This window comes from Camellia sinensis, chromosome 5 (genome assembly GCF_055761805.1).
Source record: "Camellia sinensis isolate YWXY chromosome 5, ASM5576180v1, whole genome shotgun sequence".
Taxonomy (NCBI): Eukaryota; Viridiplantae; Streptophyta; class Magnoliopsida; order Ericales; family Theaceae; genus Camellia; species Camellia sinensis.
The window spans coordinates 8,825,302-8,843,660 of NC_138965.1; the positions used below are offsets into that span (position 1 = coordinate 8,825,302).

The 18,359-nt window shown below is 38.4% G+C and overlaps 1 protein-coding gene and 1 long non-coding RNA gene across 3 annotated transcripts; one reads left to right on the forward strand and one right to left on the reverse strand.

Annotated features, from left to right (window-relative positions):
* Nucleotides 1–155: 155 nt before the first annotated feature.
* LOC114277615 (protein DETOXIFICATION 45, chloroplastic) lies at nucleotides 156–17,861 on the reverse strand. Of its 2 annotated transcripts, none has more exons than XM_028219524.2 (15): nucleotides 17,568–17,861; nucleotides 16,408–16,812; nucleotides 16,111–16,253; nucleotides 14,465–14,608; nucleotides 14,196–14,371; nucleotides 12,606–12,741; nucleotides 6,902–6,998; nucleotides 6,717–6,817; nucleotides 2,650–2,813; nucleotides 2,279–2,350; nucleotides 2,002–2,118; nucleotides 1,803–1,898; nucleotides 1,589–1,710; nucleotides 1,085–1,142; nucleotides 156–379 (listed from the first exon to the last, which is right to left on the reverse strand). In XM_028219524.2, exons 2-15 carry the CDS (start codon nucleotides 16,764–16,766, stop codon nucleotides 368–370), a joined length of 1,797 nt encoding a protein of 598 aa, XP_028075325.2. In that variant the 5' UTR covers nucleotides 16,767–16,812; nucleotides 17,568–17,861; the 3' UTR covers nucleotides 156–367. The 2 variants fall into 2 exon arrangements, with proteins under 2 accessions (XP_028075325.2, XP_028075326.2); XM_028219525.2 differs by having other exon boundaries at nucleotides 14,196–14,368; nucleotides 17,568–17,854.
* LOC145790413 (uncharacterized) lies at nucleotides 9,196–9,500 on the forward strand. Its single transcript, XR_014329088.1, has 2 exons — nucleotides 9,196–9,256; nucleotides 9,299–9,500. It is a non-coding gene; the product is annotated as an uncharacterized LOC145790413 (long non-coding RNA).
* Nucleotides 17,862–18,359: the final 498 nt, after the last annotated feature.

Consider the following 18,359-nt stretch of genomic DNA (forward strand, 5'->3'; position numbering starts at 1 on the left):
ATCAGATAATGTTGTGCGCGCTTTTGTAATAGTTCCATCAATTATGAGTTTTAAAAACACAAAATAAAAGAGCAAGCAATAAGCATTAGTGATGCTACTACCATAGATGTGGTTTCACTTTCTGGTGTTAAAGAGAGAGAGAAAGAGAGAGAAAGTTGACATTTGAAGAAGTATTCTCATTGTAGATTACCAAGGTTCTGATAAAAGTATTCTCACTGTAACATTTGAAACCAAAATTTGGGAATCAGCCCACAGGATTAAATCATCAAATTGCATTTACTCACCATTTAGACAGAAACCAGGGACAACAAGTCGTACTAGTGGCTGATGACAAGCAATAGATTCCTGATTTCTGATTACTCCCATCTCAAGCAACAAGCTGTAAATTGATGCAATGTATTACACAACTGGAAACTAATATTTGCAAACAAATTCAGCACTCAAAAGAAGGTGAAACTGACAAGACACTAATTACCGCAATATATATATATATATATATATCAAACATAATTCAGTTGAAAATACAAAATGTAAATTTGTCCACTGTTTGTAATAGTATAACCTGGATTACCAGATTGTAGAAAGAAAGATGCTCGTGATTCAATTGCCATGTATTTAGCTATTGAGCATTGGGAGAGGGACCATTAGTGCGAGAGCAGCAATCATTGGAGCATCATAAGCTCAAAGTGTCTTGAAAAAGTGGTAATGCAAGTAAGATAAAAGAAATATTATTTATAATTAAGAATGTCAGTATATGGACACATTTATGTCAGGAAAGTCTTTTTTGTAATATAATGCATCAAAATGCAGAAACGTCTCAATGCATTGTGGATTTTAAGGGAGTAAAAGAAAGATTTTTTGCCTACATGCTGAGCAAAAATTAGTATATCAGTGACAATGGCACCAGAACAAGCAAAAAAAGGGGAGAAAAAAATAAAAAAAGCTTATTGCTTCAACTAATGGAATAAAGAGAAACCAATGCTACTCCTAGCAATGGAGAAAACAGACAAACTTATTACAGTCAGGCCCTTATGTATTACTACACAATTAGGAATTAGGAATCAAAGAACAAAAAACCACCAACCTCAGATCCCTTCAAGTCCTTATGCAAAAACCACCATGGACCATTTTTCGATGATATTCTGAAAATATAAGTGGAATAACCATCAATATCTATAAGGGAAAAAAATTAAAGAAAGAATAGAGAGGACCAAGAAATATATACTGTCCTAGTGAAAATGTAAGAAAAGGTGCACAATATTAGAGTACCTACAAAACTTCCAATATCAAGAACTATAAAACACACAACTTTTTAGGACTTTGATTACTTTTAATTCACGAAGGAGAGTTTCTAATTAGTCTAACAATCTCTCGCATGCATAAAGCTCTTCAATAACATTATCATCAAAATTAAACTAGAAAGCAGTAACAGAAACTTGAGCATGCTTAACAATTATTTTGTGTTTTACATATATCTTATATAAAAATTAAATTTATATACAATTAGGCAAATCCTGATAAATTCTGAGAAAGCAGTAAGAAACTTTGATTACTTTGCTTTATGCTTTACAATTGTCCTATAGTTTACCTGATAAATCCTGCCAACGTACGCAGCCCCATAAACAAAGCCAAGCCTGACCACACACCATGAAGACCAAAAATTGAAGGAACATATAGCAGAAATGCAGAAGATATTGCCCCTACCACCATCTGTAATTTACTTAAAAATGTTAACAGAGGCATTGTACAATCTTGACAGCCAGCTAATAGCATCTCGGAGAAATTTAACTATAGAAGCTTACCATCGAACAAGCTGCATATGGGAAGTCTGAAACACCATAATGGAGACCATCAAAAATGAAAGCTAGAGCATTTATAGGTTGGCTGGCACTGACAAACTGTAACAATTTCAGGAAACAACACAAGAAAGATCTTATCACTTCTCCATTCAGATAAACTAACAAAAGTTGAGAGATAGGATGACATGGAAGGCAAACATACCAATACCCCAGTTCTAACAACTCCCAAGACTTCAGCATCCTTGGTGAACAAGGTGGCTAAAGAACCAAAAGATAGACCCAAAATTGCAGCCAAGGAAACCCCTGTGAGCAATCCTATCTGCAAAAACATGTGAATAAGATTTGAACCAATATCAGAAAGAAATGCAATTCCAACACAAAAGGCCAAAAAACCAGACGCCAAGTAAAGCTAAAATCCATTTGGTTCTAAGTAGAAGAATGCTGAAGCATAATGAAAAAGGCATACAACAATGACTAACCTTTAACACAAAGTTTGCAACCTCCCTTGAAGTTCTGTAATCACCTTTTGAATAAGAACTTGCAATCAATGCCTACAAGAAACAGAATTCTGATATCAGAGGAAAAGCACAAACTAAACTCTGTATGCACACTGGCTCAAATGAGATGGGAGTATTGAAGTGGGTTGCCAAGCTTAGATGCATAGTTTTTTTTGTTTTTCCTAGTGACAATTCTGACAGTATTGAGTGGAATCAGCGTCAACAAGTAAAGTTCTATCCCAACTCAGATAATATGACTTTTAATGGGAAAATGATAGTCCAAAGATTCTAGATATGTATTGAGAGAGCATATAACAATTTAACAAAATTTCTTTACAAACAGAATTTTGTACCTGACCAGATGCTGCCAGTGCATCTGTAAGGAGAGATACAGCCAGCCATACTTGTAAGCATATTTGATGAGCAGCCATAGCTACCGTTCCTTGACGAGCAGCCATTGATGTCCCCAGTGTCATAGTCACAAGAACAGCAAGAGTTCTCCCGATAAGAAAACCACCTAGAGGAGTGAAGAATGTGCAAAAAACATCACAATCTAGGATTCTAGAAAGAACAGGACCACAAAGGGTGGGGGAAAAAAAACTAGTTAATGTATGAAATCCAATGATTTTGAGTTTGTGTCGTGTCATTTTAAATATTGAAAAATAAGAACCAATGAGGCACAAATTGACAATTGTGTTCAAATTTTCAACGCAAAAATAAGTCAACCAGAACTTGACCATTAGTATGTTGCATATGGAGCAAATAAAGGGGCACTCTTATTAAACTTGATCCTATAATTGAGACTCTTTAAGGTCCCATTACACTGCTACTAAATAAGGTATAAAATTACATGGCAGCACTTGGAGTGATTAGTATTGCCTGCACAGCACAAGTGTTTTCCATAGACGGCACTAATAAATCATGAGGTTGAGAATAACTGTTAATGTACACTAAACCTAACCCACTAACCTAACCCACTACATCCACCCCACTAAACCTAACACACTTACCATCTCCACTACCACCCACCACCTCCACTACCATCCACTACCACCACTCACTTACCTCACACCTCTCCTATATAATAGCTTGTAACATACAAATCAATATCAACACAAATACAATCAATCAATAATATACATCAATTTTTCTTACATGGTATCAGAGCAAGGTTAAGCTCTTGGTATTCTTCGCCTTCCGGCGGGCGGCAACTTTGCCTTGACCGCCCGCCGGACCTCAACCAATTTGAGACCTCCATCAACTCGCAAGATCTCTCTCATACTTTCTCTTTCTAGAACAAGCCATGGCTCGAAACCATGCGGGTTGAAGCCAGATCTGTCATCAACTTTAACATGGTATCTGATCAGCTTTATCATGCAGCTCCAGATGGCGAAGCATCGTTACAGCACTCAACATTAGAGCTGTTGGGTTTGCCAGATTCTTTCCAGCAATATCAGGTGTAGAACCATGCACAGCCTCAGCAAGAGCAATGCCTCCCTCACCAATATTGCAGCTTGGTGTTAAGCCCAAGCCTCCAATCAACCCAGCACAAAGGCCACTGATAATGTCACCATACAGATTAGGCATCACTAGAAGGTCAAAAAGAGCTGGATTTTTCACAAGCATCATACAGCAGTTGTCAATAACAACTTCCTCATATGTTATGTCAGGATACTTCTCGGCAACTTCGCGACAACACTTAAGAAAGAGACCGTCAGTTTTCTGCATGATGTTGGCTTTGTGGATTGCAGACACTCTCTCTCTACCATGGGCCTTAGCATAGTGAAAGGCATATTCAGCCACCCTCTTTTCCTTTCTTTTTTTCCACTAGCCGACATACACCTGCATAAAGAGCCCCTTTTCTTTTTCCTTTTTTTATTTAATCCACCCCACTCCACTTTCTCTTATTTTAATATATCTCTATCTATATATATCTATGTTTCTTTTAATCTATTGCACAGCCCATTCTTATTAGTCTTATTATTATTCTTATTATTATTATTTTTTTGTTTCTTTTTTTATTTTTGCAAAAAAAAAAAAAACAAAAAACAAAAAACAAAAAAAAAAACAACCAGGCATAAGACGACCTTGCACACCACACTCCTTTTATTCATGTCGGGGCTCCCCCCGTTCACCATTTTACATAAAAAAAAAAAAAAAAAAAAAAACACAAAAACAAAACCACCACACCCACAGTGGGATTTTTTCTTCTCTACTCAGCCGCCGGTCTTTTCTTCTTGCCTCCGTCCTGGGTGGTCCTTGCCGGTGTTGCCTCCGTGCTTCCTAGACCACCAAGCAAGTTGCCTCCTCCCTGCTCCTCCACTACAGCATATGGTGGACCTCCAAATCGGAACATCACGGTGGCCTTCCGCTTCAGCTCCTTGTTTTCCGCCTTCAGCACACTTATCTCTGCTCGCGCATCCTTATACATGCGTTGGAGCAGAGCCAGTTGGGAGTTTAAATGCTGCACCTCATTTGTCCTACTCTGCAGCCGGTTCGACAGGTTTGTGACCGCCGTCATGCTTTCCACACATGCCTTCAAAGTATACTGATTGGCCTCCACATCCGACTGCACTGCCATTCTTTGCTCCACCGACCGCATCGGAAAGTTCAACGGAGCAAACTCCGGGGCGCTTGGTTGAGTTTCCAGTGCCGCCGCACCAGTTCTCTCTCTCGTTGACTCGTTGAGGTCGGGAAAGAGGGTGAGCAGCCCGCGGGAAGACGATGAAGCCATTTTCTAGGCAACAGAGTGTTACAGAGTGTCTCTCTCAGAAATCTCTCTCAGAAAACAGAGTGTTACAGCGTATCTCTCTCAGAAATCTCTCTCAGAAAACAGAGACACCAGAGTATTACAGAGTATCTCTCTCAGAAATCTCTCTCAGAGAACGAAGAGGTTTCCACTGGTTAGTTATGCTTTCAAGCCTCAGCCTCCGTCTTGGTTTAATAGCCGAGGTAGCCACGCGCATCGCGCGCCTCTTGCCACCAGACGACAAAACGGGCGCGCAAGCCAAGACGCCCGACAAACTGGCACGCCTTTTCATGGCACATCTTTTGATAAAGTGGACACGCCTTTTGATGAATTGGGCACGCCTTTTGATGGCACGCCTTTTGAAAAATTGGGCACACCTTTTGAGGGTGCGACTTTTTAAGGGTCCGACAAGACTCTGTAAACTGTCCCGACATTGATTCCGGTTAGCTCCTTTATGGGTCCGACAAGACTCTGTAAACTGTCCCGACATAGATTCCGGTTAGTTTCTACAACGGTCCGACATGACCCCGTAAACTGTCTGCTCCAACGGTCCGACATGACCCCATAAACTGTCTTCTGCATCGGTCTGACACGACCACACAGTGTCTTCTACAACGGTCCGACATGACCCCGTAAACTGTCTGCTACAACGGTCCGACACGACCATACCGTGTCTCCTATCCTGTTTTGTTTTTTATTTATCAGTTTACTTTTCTGTTTTGTTACTCTCTTCAAACTCAAGTTGGTTAGTTCCTATCCTCCTTGAGTTTGAGGGGGGCTGTTAATGTACACTAAACCTAACCCACTAACCTAACCCACTACATCCACCCCACTAAACCTAACACACTTACCATCTCCACTACCACCCACCACCTCCACTACCATCCACTACCACCACTCACTTACCTCACACCTCTCCTATATAATAGCTTGTAACATACAAATCAATATCAACACAAATACAATCAATCAATAATATACATCAATTTTTCTTACAATAACTACCATCCATATAAAACAAATCACCAATCCAACAATTTAGGAATTTCTTCAGCTTTGGATAATTGTCTTATAACCAAGGAACATTCTTACAAGGAATAAATTATAGCAACTCATGGACAACAGATAAGTATATTCTTGTCCTCCATCAAAGCTAATTTACCAACATATTTAACTCAAAAGAGGTTGACCCAATGATGAGGATCCCACTAAAGCGGGGTCTGGGAAGGGCAAAATGTACATAACCTAGCCGCTATTTTTTAGAGGTTGTTTTCGTGATTCGAAGCAGCACCACTAGGACATTAATGTACAATGCTTATGAGAACTTCAAGGATTTTGGGTACAATACCAGCTCCTTAGGAAGCAACAAGCAAAGATATACGAACTTATCAACTCCATTTGAGTATGCCTTCCAGCACTAGACACATTAGAAAGGTTAGCTCCCACATGCAACAAAATAGTGTCCCAGTGCTCTGCTGCAGGATGAACTGCTATAACTAATCAGCCTTAAACAGGATTTATGGTCCTGATCCAGTGTAATATTGATATCAAAATTCTGTACTCACAGAACAGAACTACAATAAAATGCCACAGCATAAATCGCATTTCATATGCATGCCAATAGATTTTAGTCACACCAGCATTATCTTAAAAATAAAATCAAACACTCACCAGATTTTATATAACCTCCAAATTGCAGATCTCTCAACTTTGGAGGCAATAACACAACCCTCTTATTAAGATGCCAAATCATTAAGAAGGTAACAATATATCTGAAACAAAGAAAATCTAGCACCATCATTCTTCAGTGAAGCGGAAGAAAATTTTAAAATAGAATAAATACAGAAAATACATACTGAGAGATAACAGTGGAAATGGCTGCTCCAGTCACACCAAACTGAAAATAATACATAAGTATCGGAAACAAAAATATAGCAAAGAAATTACCAATACCTGTAAACAAAACAACTGCAACAATTAGTGGATAAGGGAATACAAGAATTTTGAAAACAAAATAATATGTTAAGTGTAGCCAAGAAAAAGAAACTAACAGGACTAACAAACTTAAATGACTAAGTTATGGCTTAATTTAATTCAATAAGGAAAACATTATTCCACTGCTCACTTGCTCATTGATACCTAAATGCTATGTTACACGGACTCTTCAAAATAAATCAAATACCCGTGTCGGACATGCGACACTCGGATTAGGGTATGAGATATGTGTCGGATACTTTTCAACGGATCCTTCTTATATAATTGTATATAACACTATTATTATATGTACATATTGTTGCATAATTGCTATAAATATCTTTTTGACACTGTAAGTTACACATAACACCATTTTATCTCATATACTTCATTAATTTATAAAAATCTGGCATTTTTTTGCCGAGTCTGCGTACCCTTAAATTTATAATTTTATGAGTCCAACCTCTGGATACACACCCACACCTGACACCCATACCCGAGTCTATGTAACATAGCCTAAATGTCAAAACCATGGTGGTTGTTGTCGTACTTGGTGCATAAGGCTTCCGTGCTCACACTTACAATAGGCTCTGGGAGAATTGGTAAGTAGGCAGCCATCTAGCCCGTTCATGTGAAGAGGTTGATTCTAATGACTTGAAGCCACACCACGGTGTTGGGAGCAGATAGCACTAGCCATTGCTCCAAGTCATAACCTTTAAAAGATGAATTTAATTTGCCATAATTTGAAACCCTCATAAACTATTTATCCTATTGCGAACCAAATAGAGAAATTTAGGCAGTGTTTGGTAGAGTTTTAGAATTATGATTTGAGAATAAATTTGTATTTTGAGTTTGTGAGTTTTGGAATTATGATTTGAGTGTGGAAAATTTGTTTAGTTATGAGTTTTGAAAAGAGTTTTGAATTGAGTTTGAAATTTTTGATGTGACATGATATTTTATTCAAAAATTTACAACTCATAACCAAACACACAACCCAAAATCCTATTCAAAGCTCATAAATTTTTTTAAAAGAAATCGGAATATATTTATTATTTAAAATATTAAAATAACAGGTGCCAAAGAAAAAAAATGAACACTGTTCTGGTCAACCAGCCGGACGCCCGGGAGGATGACTAGGTAGATGTGTTTTCACAGATGGGTGTGGAATCAATTTTTGAAAACTGTAACCAAACACATGGCACAAACCAAGAGGTGGAATTGAGTTCGGAAAGCTTAATCAAACACAACCTTAATTTTTAGTGCCCTAAAGCCATTCAAGTACACCCCAAAATGCAATGAAGAATAGGACCAAATAAGGTAATGTTTTCTATCACAGACTGCTTTCAAATATAACCAACATCTGTCTGAAATGATATTAACACTAACATAGTTATAGGATATGCTTCCCATACTATAGTTTCGTCCCCATCCTTTTCTCAAGATGGATTTCTAGTTACATGCAGTTAATACACAAATCTCCCATCCAATATCCAATTTCGAAAGAAAATTTAAAATTGTCAGAACTAGTAGTTATTCATCATTCTATTATGTACAAAAATACTTGCAAGGATCTAGATACAGTGGGGGTTCCAATTCAAGATTTCCAGTTTTTATAGTTGACTGATTTCTTTCCATGTCAATGTAAAGCTTACACCTTTTTGGAAACTGTTACTGTGTCCATTTATGTACATTCCCAGAAGCCTAGCTAGGATGAGGTTATAGAAAAAGTCCAACATTTAGAGACATCACATGCAACACCTTAGCAGATCCCACTTGAGTGGGATACAAAGCTTAGTGTGGTACATGCAAAACCTATAACAAGTCTGCATAATAAAAAATAAATCACCATTTAGCTCCACAACGAAAGCTGATCCAAAGAAGAGTTGATCAGGTGGCCAATGATGATGGTAAGCATGCCTTTTTGAAGTTCTAGGATGATACCATATTAAAAATAAAGCTATTACAAAGAGCACCAAGAAAATAACCAAACTTTTGAAGCAGATAAGAGGTAAAGGAAGGCTGTAAAGACCTTGGACAACAGGAAGCTAGTGCCAATAAGAACTATGTCTCAAGAAATTCTCTATGTTGAAATTAATGTATAAAGAGAAATAGAGAATTAGAATTGATGTATTATTTATTGATGTATTGATATAATGTTATATTTATTACAATGATTCATGATTCCTATATATAGAAGAGGGTGAGTGTGTAGTAGGTAAGGAGTAGGTGAAGTGGAGGTGGTAGTGGTGTAGTGGGTTAGGTTTAGTGGAGTAGGTGAGGTGGTAGTGGTGTAGTGGGTTAGGTTTAGTGGAGTAGGTGAGGTGGTAGTGGTGTAGTGGGTTAGGTTTAGTGGAGTAGGTTTAAGTGGGTGAAGTAGGTGATAGGTTTTAACAGCCCCCCGCAAACTCAAGGGGGATAGGAACTAGCCAACTTGAGTTTGGAGAGAGTAACAAAACAAGAAAAGACATAAAAATAAAAGAGGATAGGAGACACTGTATGGTCGTGTCAGACCATTGGTGAAGACACTGGATGGTGGTGTCATAACGTTGTAGAGGACACTGTATGGGGGTGTCATAACGTTGTAGAGGACACTGTATGGTGGTGTCATAACGGTGTAGAGGACACTGGATTGCGGTGTCAGACCGATGTAGAAGACAGTTTATGGGGTCATGTCGGACCGTTGTAGCAGACAATGTTGTGACAGTTGTTGTGACAGTTTACAGAGTCTTGCCAACAGTTTACAGAGTCTTGTCGGACCCAGGAAGGAGCTAACCGGAATCAATGTCGGGACAGTTTACAGAGTCTTGTCGGACCCGTGTAGAAACTAACCGGAATCAATGTCGGGACAGTTTACAGAGTCTTGTCGGACCCTTGTAGAAACTAACCGGAATCAATGTCGGGACAGTTTACAGAGTCTTGTCGGACCCCTAAAAAGTCGCACCCTCAAAAGGTGTGCCCAATCTATCAAAAAGCGTGCCATCAAAAGGCGTGCCCAATCCATAAAAAGGCGTGCCATCAAAAGGCGAGCCCAAGTCATAAAAAGGTGTGCCGGACATGATGGCGAGGCACGTGAGTGCCTTGGCTGGCGCGCCCGTTTGTCGTCTGGCGTCAAGTGGCGCGCGATACGCGTGGCTGCCTCGGCTATTTAACCAAGGTTGATGCTGAGGCTGAGGCAGACAAAAAACTTCTGAAAATCCTCTGAAAAAACTCTTCCTTTGCTGAGAGAGAAACTCTGTAATACTCTGTAACCAACCCGTCTCTGAAACACTCAGCAACATGGCCTCTTCTTCCCGTCCAGCTACCCAGAACATGGCCTCCTCTTCCCGTGGTCTGCTCACGCTCTTTCCAGAATTGAACGAGTCCACAAGAGAAATAACTGGTGCGGTGGCCAGTGAACCTCAACCAAACACCTCTGGTTTTGCTCCGTTGAACTTTCCGATGCGGTCGGTGGAGCAAAAAATGGCGGTGTAAACTGATATTGAGGCCAATCAGTATACGCTGAAGTCATGTGTGGAAACCATGACTGCGGTCACAAACCTGTCGCACCGGCTGCAGAGCAGGACAAATGAGGTGCAACAGTTAAACTCCCAGCTGGCTCTGCTCCAACGCATGTATAAGGATGCGCGAGCAGAGATAAGTGTGCTAAAGACAGAAAACAAGGAGCTGAAGCGGAAGGCCACCGTGATGTTCCGATTTGGAGGTCCACCATATGTTGTAGTGGAGGAGCAGGGAGGAGGCAACTTGCTTGGTGGTCTAGGAAGCACGGAGGCAATACCGTCAAGGGCCGGCCAAGACGGAGGCAAGAAGAAGAGACCGGCTGTAGAATAAAGAAGAAAAATCCCGCCTGTGGATGTGGTTGGTCGTTTGTATTTATTTATTTATTTATTTATTTATTTTTTTGTTGTGGTTGATGTGTAAAAGTGTGATCGGGGTTGATCCCGTCATGAAAAAAAATGACAAGTTTGTGGAATGAAAACCGAGATGGCTGTTTTTTTTTTTTTTTTTTGGTGGAATATAAAAAATAATAACAAGATAATGAAAAAAATAGTGATGCTCACTAACGAGTTGTAGAATAAGAAAATATTGATGGAAAAAGAAAATAAAATAAAATAAAATAAAAGTAGGAATAAGAAAAATATATTATAATAAAAAATATAGAGATATATGTATATTAAAATAAAAAAAAAAAAGTGTGAAATAACGTGGATGTGTGATAGATGAGAAAAAGAGGGGGACAAAACTGATAAAGTGGAGAGAGAGAGAAGAGGGTCAAGTTCCTGTGCCTCTGATTTTATTTTATTCCCTTCCTCAGATAGAACCGGCATGGGAAGAGATGAAGTGGTGGTATCAAGTTCAGAGGCAGACTACAATATTGACTGTTATTATAAAATAAAATAAAGAAAAGTAAAGTGGGTTTTATATATATATATATATATATATATATATATACTGAGAGAGTGGGGAACAAGGAGAATAATGAATATGATGAAAGTGGGTCTAGTGGAGAGAAAGGGACCAGAGAGACAGACAGAGAACTCGAGGTTGTGGGCTATGTATCGGAACCAAGTCGATAAGGAAACCAACGCAGGTGGGAGGAGTGGAGGCACTTTGCAGCAGCTACGAAGAAGTCTTGTCTTTAGGCTAAGCTCAGAATCACGAGTAGGATTCAACGGGTAACCCAGAATTCGCTCTAGATGTTCTGCTTCAAAATGCCCCAGACAGAGAAAGAAGAGAACCAACCCCCTCCAGGATACCCAACTGGAAATTCTCCAACCGGGAAGATGAGCCGGCCGTACACGAGGAAGAAAGGAGAGAAGGGCTTCATTGAGGGTTGCCTCTTTGCTCTGTGTTGCTGTTGGCTCTGTGAATCTTGCTTCTGAAACATGGGTTCTACAGGGGCTAGTTTGTGACGACCAACCCACACAAGGTTTAATGCCCTGCACTGATGGAGGAGATCTTTCTACTGTTCTGCTGAAAGTATTCCTTCGGAATCTGTCAATATCTTTCCAAGCCTATCGGCCATCGACGAGCGTCGAGAAATGTCTGATGGCTTCGGAGTAGAGTCCAGCGTCGAGGGCGGCGATAGCGGCCGTCTTGCGGCGGAGGAGGAGCTTGATGGGGCTGAGCAACTGGATTATGCTATCGGACTCGGTCGGTAGAGGGGGGTGGGGTTGGTTGGGGAGAGTGATGATTTCGCCGGAGAAGCTGTCCTCCGACCAGCAGATGCTGTCGTGGCGGAATGCGGCAGTGGCGAATGTATGTGTAGAGGTCCAGCGGGCGGCCAAGGCGAGGCTGCCGCCCGCCGGTGAAACGGAATTACTAGGTTCTCAACCTTGCTCTGATACCATGTTGAAATTAATGTATAAAGAGAAATAGAGAATTAGAATTGATGTATTATTTATTGATGTATTGATATAATGTTATATTTATTACAATGATTCATGATTCCTATATATAGAAGAGGGTGAGTGTGTAGTAGGTAAATTTTAACACTCTATATTATTTAATGCTGTGCACATGGAAGCATGACAAATGAATTTGAGGATTTACATAATTATACCTTTACAGGTTAAACCAAACACTTGCCTAGACATAATACAGGAGTTTTTGTATCCTTAAAACCACGGAAAATGCCTTGAAGAGCCAAGGAAACTACAACTGCAGGAGCACCAAGGGCTCTAAAACAAAGAAATCGCTGTGCTGGAACACGCATGGAGGAATCCTGTTTCAAAAAAAAAAAACTTCTATAAAAATGTGCATGAAAACCACAGGGAGAGAAAAGAATAGATATGAGAAATCATGACCTGTCACTTAAAAAAGAAAACTACAAGAATTCTGAAAAAAACAATGTTCTTAAAAAAGAACACATGCCAAATATAAACCACTACTGACCCCTGCATAGTCCTAACGAACCACAATTCTACACTATATTACATGGATTCTTCAAAATAAATCAAACACCCACTTAGACAAGGGTATGGATATGTGTCGGATATTTTTCATCGGACACTTCTTATATATTTGTGTTCAACACTATAACTATATGTACATATTATTGTATATAAATGTCACTATAACTATTGTATTCAATAATATGTACATATTATTGTATATAACTATATGCTATAAATGTCTTTATGACACTATATGTTATATTATTATATATAACACCATTTTATCTCAAATAATAGATTACAAATATAAAAATATAACATATTTTTGCAAAGTCTATGTGCCCTTAAATTTAGGGGTACTTATGTGTAGGTCCTAATAAGTGGACTTATTGTCTAATAGGTCTTATGGGAAAAATTTGTCATAAAAAAAAATCACTAATTGTAAGTTTTAGCAACAATTTACAAAAATCATCACAAAAAAAGTTACTAATTGTCAATTTTTTGCGACGTATGTAAAAAATTATCACAAAAAAATTATTTTTAGTGACAATTTTACTAAGATTTATTTTCAATAGGATTTGATGGGAATTAAGTCAAACTATTAGGACCTATTGATAGTTTACCCTTAAATTTAAGGTTTGATCGAGTCCGACCTCTAGATACACACCCGCACCCGACAACCGTACTTGAGTCCATGTAACATAATTTCTACACCAACAGAGCCAACAACAAGTACATTGTATCTCGTCTTAGTTCTGGGGATTGGTGTGAATCCCCAAATATTTGGATACCCTTTGCATAGATTGATTAAATCAGTACTACTACAGCCTGGCCCCTATTCCTCTTTACATTCCTTTGTTGCTTCGATAGTATTAGTGATTTGATCCAAGCACAGGAAAAGAATGTATTTTGAAACTATTTAGCGTATGCTGTGGATTAACACAACCCACAGCCAAGTCCAATATTGGAGGAGGGTTGCAGTAACTAGACATTGTATAAGAAAAAGCTGAATGGTAAAATGATCCCTTCCTGTTGGCCAATCCCAAGAAGAAGGAAATTGAGGCTTTGTTGGCCATGCACACCCACTCAAATTTCAATCTCAAGCTAGAGCATTCCACTAGATAGAGTTGAATGGAGAAAAATTATTCATTAAACCAACCCAAGTAGCACAGATCAAGGCTTTGTTGAGAAGCACATGGTACACATGCACACACAAACTGTGAGAGAGGCCAGCCAACTGATACTGATATCTTAAATAAAACTTGACCTATCTATTGCTTACCGGCGGTATTCCCATCAAGGTCAGAAATAGTCCAGATCCCAAAGACAAGGCTGAAGCCTCAAAGATGCCAATGGCAGCAGCTAAAACTAAAGCCGTAGACACGGAGGATAGTTGCTGGCGTGTATTTATCACTTCATAAGGTTTACCATTGCCACTTTCCCCTTGACAACCCTCTTCTGTAAGAAATCTGTCCCCAAGTTAGACATGAAATGAAAAGGAAATATAGAGTGGAACTAAAAAGAGCAAAAAGACTCCAAACATCACTTTACCTGCAGTGGAAGTTCTGCTTGCAATATTTGAAATGTCTTCAGCCACAAAAGAAGTAGCAACACTGAGGAGAGGAATATTAAATAACTTCGATATAATGTTAAAAATTGACATGGAAACACCAGCTGATGCCAACTCCACAGGTCCTACAGATATAACACAAAGTCTACAGATCTGAAAATTGTGATCACCACTCAACAAACACACGCAGATGCACACATGCATGGCCGTGGAAACACATACACACAGCTAACACTCATGTTTGGTTGCACATATTGAAGTTAGCAGCCAGATATAACACACTTACTATATAGCATAACTGCCATAATCAGGATCAAGTTTCAAAATCTAGATCTAGAGAAACATATAACAAAGTCAATATAAGAACCATCCAAGAGAACTTAAATTCCTAAGTGCAGTGTCAATGCCAAAAGAACTAAACTAATATACTTGAATTGACTAATCTCGAACTACAAAACCAGCTGATTTTTTGACGAGCCAGAATCATCAAATAGCCATAATTTCAGCTTGAATTATATATCACTTAGTGGTGTAGTACATCTATCAGCTTCTATATATATCAAACATTCAATCTACCATCATGTTAACCTGAACAAAGCATGAGCATTAACATCATGTATTGGCATGTACCGACTGATGCAGTATCCTGACAGGCTGTATGCATTGATTCGAAATCCAGGCATAAAGTTAGGCCCCAAAATAACTACAATCCATGGCAATAACTAGGGTAGTGCCCTATATCCATACCATAGTAACCCTACCTTAAATTGATGGCTTCCACATCAATCCTCCTAGCTGATAAACAATAGCTTGAGGTGGAATCATACCCATGTCTGCCCAACAATACGATGCAATCATGAATCAATTACTACCTTTACAAATAATTACTCTATAAGTCTATATGACCATCAATTTAAGGATGCAATCATGCAAGTGCCCTTGAAGGACAAACCAACTCGATTGGCCCATTAAGTTGTAAGAAAAATCCAGTAAGAGTGTAAGACCAACTATGTGGTGTTAAATGGACCATGGCTACAAGACCATGTTGCACAATGCAGATACTAGGCAAACAAGAAAAATGCTCATAAAATGAGCATGTCCAAAATAAAGGCTTTGAGAATTATATGGTAAAAAGTGGCTAATGATGCATTAGAATTCATGTAGCCAATCCTAAATAGACAGGGCAGGGCTGGGCAGGGTTGAGTCGAAGAAGGGACAACTTAGATTAAAAATTGACACGAATAACTTGAACCAAGTAGAATAAAGAAAATGATGTTACAAACACTTGCAAAACATGCAGTCAGCTGAATGGCTCCCAAGTGGTTCTCAATGTTCTGTGACCTTTACCCACATCATAAGGGTCAACTTTTACAATATGCTTTGCAATTTGATGACGATGGGTATCGTGCAGCCTTGTTGGTTTTGTTCTATTCCATACTTCTATTTGAGGTTTTGCCTCCTTCCACTTGAGCTCATTGATTCTCCTAATATAATGTAATGGTAGGGGTCTGGCCAGACTCACATCCCTCATAAAAAATAACAAAAAGAAAACTAACAGGAAAATTAAAATTCTCTCTCAACCATCAAAAACAAGAGTAGAGAATTACACATCATATGTACTCCTTACCCAATCTACCAATATATGCTGTCTCCATCAGTTGTGCCAATGGCTCAATAGCCTGTCCAGCAATTGCAGGCAAAGAAAGCATTATAAGCTCTTGTTTAACATTTTGAACATGTGGTTGACAACTAGGATTCTCCGTGGATACACTGTAAACAAAGTTAGAAAATGGATTACTAGTCTCTAAGAATCAAAATTTGAGAGATCCACACACTACCCGCAGCAAAACTTACACTAAATGATGGAAAAATTACAATGTAAGCTCCCATAAATGAAAAATAACATGATGGAACAAGGTCTTACTCCATTGAACTCGTTAGACAACGTTCTTCCATGGTACAACTCTCATCCACGACACAAGAAGAATGCACACCACAATCGGAACTCAATTGATTACTGACCACAGGAAAATTGCGCTTTTTTTGACAAGCCATTTTTGAGGGAAACAACATTGTCTTATGGTTTGTGGATAGACCGCAGTGCCAAAAAACACCACCATAGCTCAATCTCTTCCTACCAACTACTGAAACGAAATTTCGAGGTCCCCTTGGCTGTCCCGAACAGAATGACCCTGATATCATCCTATTTATAGTGTTCCATTCGCCACTTCTACTTGTCAATCCATTATAGACAGTACCACCAACGAGTTGCGCAACCGTCATGGTTACAAATTGGTGTTAATTTTCTTTGCAGTCAAATGATAAGTCCCTGAAGATGAACATGTCAGAATCAAAGTTTACAACTAAGGCAAACAAACATTTTCCATATACAATGAAGATTCAAATAATGGGTAATGTTGTACCATATGCAAGTTATGACATTTGGTGTTGCTTACCACAAATATCATAACTAAATCTTATTCAGTCCTAACTAAAAAAAATGTCATAACCAAACACCTCAGTAAAACTAAAGACATTTTGCATCATAACAAACATCACAATCCAGAGTCATGACCAAATCATAGGTGATAACCAAAGACCACAAATATCGTAACTGAGGCATATGGTATATATACAATTTTTTTAAATTTCAACATTCAAAATTGAAATCTCTATTGGCATGTTTGATTGGAAGGATTAGAACATGGGATTGGGATTATTAATCCGTGGGCCCAATTATCCCATGTTTGTTTTGATATTTTGTTTTGGGATTATTAATCCAATGGATAATTAATCCAACAAATTTGTAGGATTATTAGTAATGGGGTAGGGGTGGGATTGTGAATAACACACTAATTTAATAGGATTGTTTATACCTCACTATTAGTCTTATGGAATCAAACATGGCCTATGTGTATTGCAGTAGAAAATGCTCTGTAATACATGCGAAACCTGAATTGCGGCAAGAGTGGAGAGAGATAGAGAAGTCTAAATCGAATAGGGACATGCAATTCTAGAATTGAAGGGTTTTAGGCATTCGAAAAAGGATAAGGAGAAGAGATGAGAGAGAGAGAAGTAAAGAACCTTGCTTTGTCGAGTTCGATAGGAACTTTTTGGTTGGTTCGTTCTTTAGGGGTTGTTTGAGAGACACCGTAAGGAGGTTGCTCACTTCCACCAAAAACCAAAAGCGTACGCAGAGAGAGAGAGTATTTAACGACGACAGAGGCGGTGGCGTTGGTGTGGCGCCGCCGCTTGGTGGCCAAAGCAGATTTGGTTGCGGAACTCTCGGTTCTCGAGTTATGGTTTCCACTACTGCTGCTGCTTGTTTTCTCCGTTTGGCATGGTTTTGATAGAATTAGCTTGGTTTGGATGTGGGTTGACTGTTCTTGGTTTTTTAGTTTTTTTTTTTTGTTATTTTAATTTGGAGTTAAAGGTCTCGTTTAGGATAAGTTAATTGGTGTTTTTTTTTTTTTACTTTTATGAGAAAAAAAAAAAATAATTATGGTTTAATTTGATATTTTGTTTAATTAAATTAAAAAATTTATTTTATCTTTTTGTGACTATTTTAATTCAAATATGACATGCCAAACAAGGCCTTAATATAGGTTTGGAAGGGTGAATTAGACTAACCGTGTCTATAGTTTCAGGTTGTGTCATTTTATTTTTTAATTTTTTAATTGTGATATATTTGATTTTAAATTTTAAATCTTATTTTAAATAACGACAATTGAAGATACTGTTGTTCAATTTCAAAAGTAAAGTCGTCAATTTGATAAAATACAAACCAATTTAAAAAAAATAAATGCCAAAAAAAAATATTTTTTAATTTTTAAAAATAATTTTTACATACTAAAGATAAAATTATGTAAAATTGAC

Bases quoted from the DNA above. Each gene is read 5' to 3' on its own strand.
- LOC114277615 (XM_028219524.2), bottom strand. From the start codon at position 16,766: ATGACGGTTGCGCAACTCGTTGGTGGTACTGTCTATAATGGATTGACA. The intron at 16,254-16,407 runs GTAAGACCTTGT...CTTTGTTTACAG, and splicing joins TGTCTAACGAGTTCAATGGA to TGTATCCACGGAGAATCCTA. The intron at 14,609-16,110 runs GTAAGGAGTACA...TTATATCTGTAG, and splicing joins AGCATATATTGGTAGATTGG to GACCTGTGGAGTTGGCATCA.